This window comes from Mandrillus leucophaeus, unplaced genomic scaffold (genome assembly GCF_000951045.1).
Source record: "Mandrillus leucophaeus isolate KB7577 unplaced genomic scaffold, Mleu.le_1.0 Scaffold154, whole genome shotgun sequence".
NCBI lineage: Eukaryota > Metazoa > Chordata > Mammalia > Primates > Cercopithecidae > Mandrillus > Mandrillus leucophaeus.
This window is the reverse complement of record NW_012101521.1, coordinates 2,141,191-2,142,504: the sequence shown is the minus strand read 5'-3', so window position 1 is coordinate 2,142,504 and position 1,314 is coordinate 2,141,191. Positions and strand designations below refer to the sequence as shown.

General features: G+C 46.6%; 1 protein-coding gene across 1 annotated transcript in view; it reads right to left on the bottom strand.

The window, feature by feature from the left end:
• Positions 1-165: 165 nt before the first annotated feature.
• The window catches only part of CRYBA4 (crystallin, beta A4), a 17,140-nt gene continuing 15,991 nt past the window's right edge, over positions 166-1,314 (bottom strand). The window contains exon 6 of the mRNA XM_011975354.1: positions 166-498. Coding sequence (XP_011830744.1) covers positions 351-498 — 148 coding nt within the window. The 3' untranslated portion in view covers positions 166-350. The remainder of the gene's footprint in view (positions 499-1,314) is intronic.

Sequence of the window (1,314 nt, the reverse complement as noted above, 5' to 3'; positions counted from 1 at the left end):
AAAAAAAAAAAAAAAGCTAGAAAAACTAAGAACAAAGTAGGCCTGAAATAAATAAAAGAAAGGAAATACTGAAATCGAAGAGTAAAACTCAGTGGAATAATGATAGAGAAAACAAGGCTAAAAAACCGGTTCTTCGAAAAGATTAATAAAATTGAAAAGCACAGCTAATACCGGACTTTCTATTTTTTATTCGTTTGAGTTTTTTGTGCTGACTGTGCATGGACAGGTTCACATGGGTGCTGGGTTCACACGGGTTACAGGGGGAGGCAGAAGGAGAGAGCAGGCCACAGCCTCCAGAGCGCCTCCATTGCAGACAAGCACACATGCGCTCCTCCGTGCCGCGCCCCTGCTCACTGCTGGATCCTGCGGATGCTCTGCACCTGGAAGGTCTGGGCGTGAGAGCCCCACTCCCGGAAATGCTTGTAGTCACCGGAATGGTGATCGCTTTCCAGCACATACTGAAATCCACGGTAGCCCGGAAACTGGGAGCAAACCCAACTGAAAAAGAGAAAAGGCAGACGGTTACTCTACAGAGACACCAGCATGATGATCAACACAGGGGCAAAGGGAGCTATGCACACGCACACAATTCTAGCCATCCTGGCCTTTCTTCAGTGCTCACAATGTGCCATGCTCTCTCCCCTACCACAGGGCCTTTGATCGTGCCATTCCCTTTGCCAGAAGCACCATGCCAGCCCGTCTTTTCCTAGACAAGTTGTATTTGTCCTTCATGGCTCAGCTTAACTATGAGGGCAATCTGACTCGTTCCCCAAATCAGGCCACAGTCCCTTATTATACCTTTGTAGCACTCATGTAATTCGACAGTTTTCAAATTATTTGTAAAATACCAGCCTCCCCTGCCAGCAGGTAAGCTCATGAGTGTAGGAACGTGTATGCTTTGTTCATCGTTATCTCCACCTGCCTAAATTTATAAAAGTCTAGCACAGAAGAAGGGGGTCCCTATTTACTGAATAAAAGAACAAGTGAAAGAATGGGAAGTCTTGTTCTTTCTCCGTTCCCCCTCCTTCCTTATCCAGAGGCACTTCCAAGAAAAAAGCTATCACTTCAGTCCATTGATTTCTTTCTTCTTTCTTTCTTTCTTTCTTTTTTTGAGGCAGAGTCTCACTCTGTTACCCACACTGGAGTGCAGTGGGGCGACCTCGGCTCACTGCAACCTTTCCCTCCTGGGTTCAAGTAATTCTGCCTCATCCTAGTGACTGGGACTACAGGCATAGCCACCGGGCTAATTTTTTGTATTTTTAGTAGAGACGGGGTTTCACCATGTTGGCCAGGCTGGTCTCGAACTCCTGACCT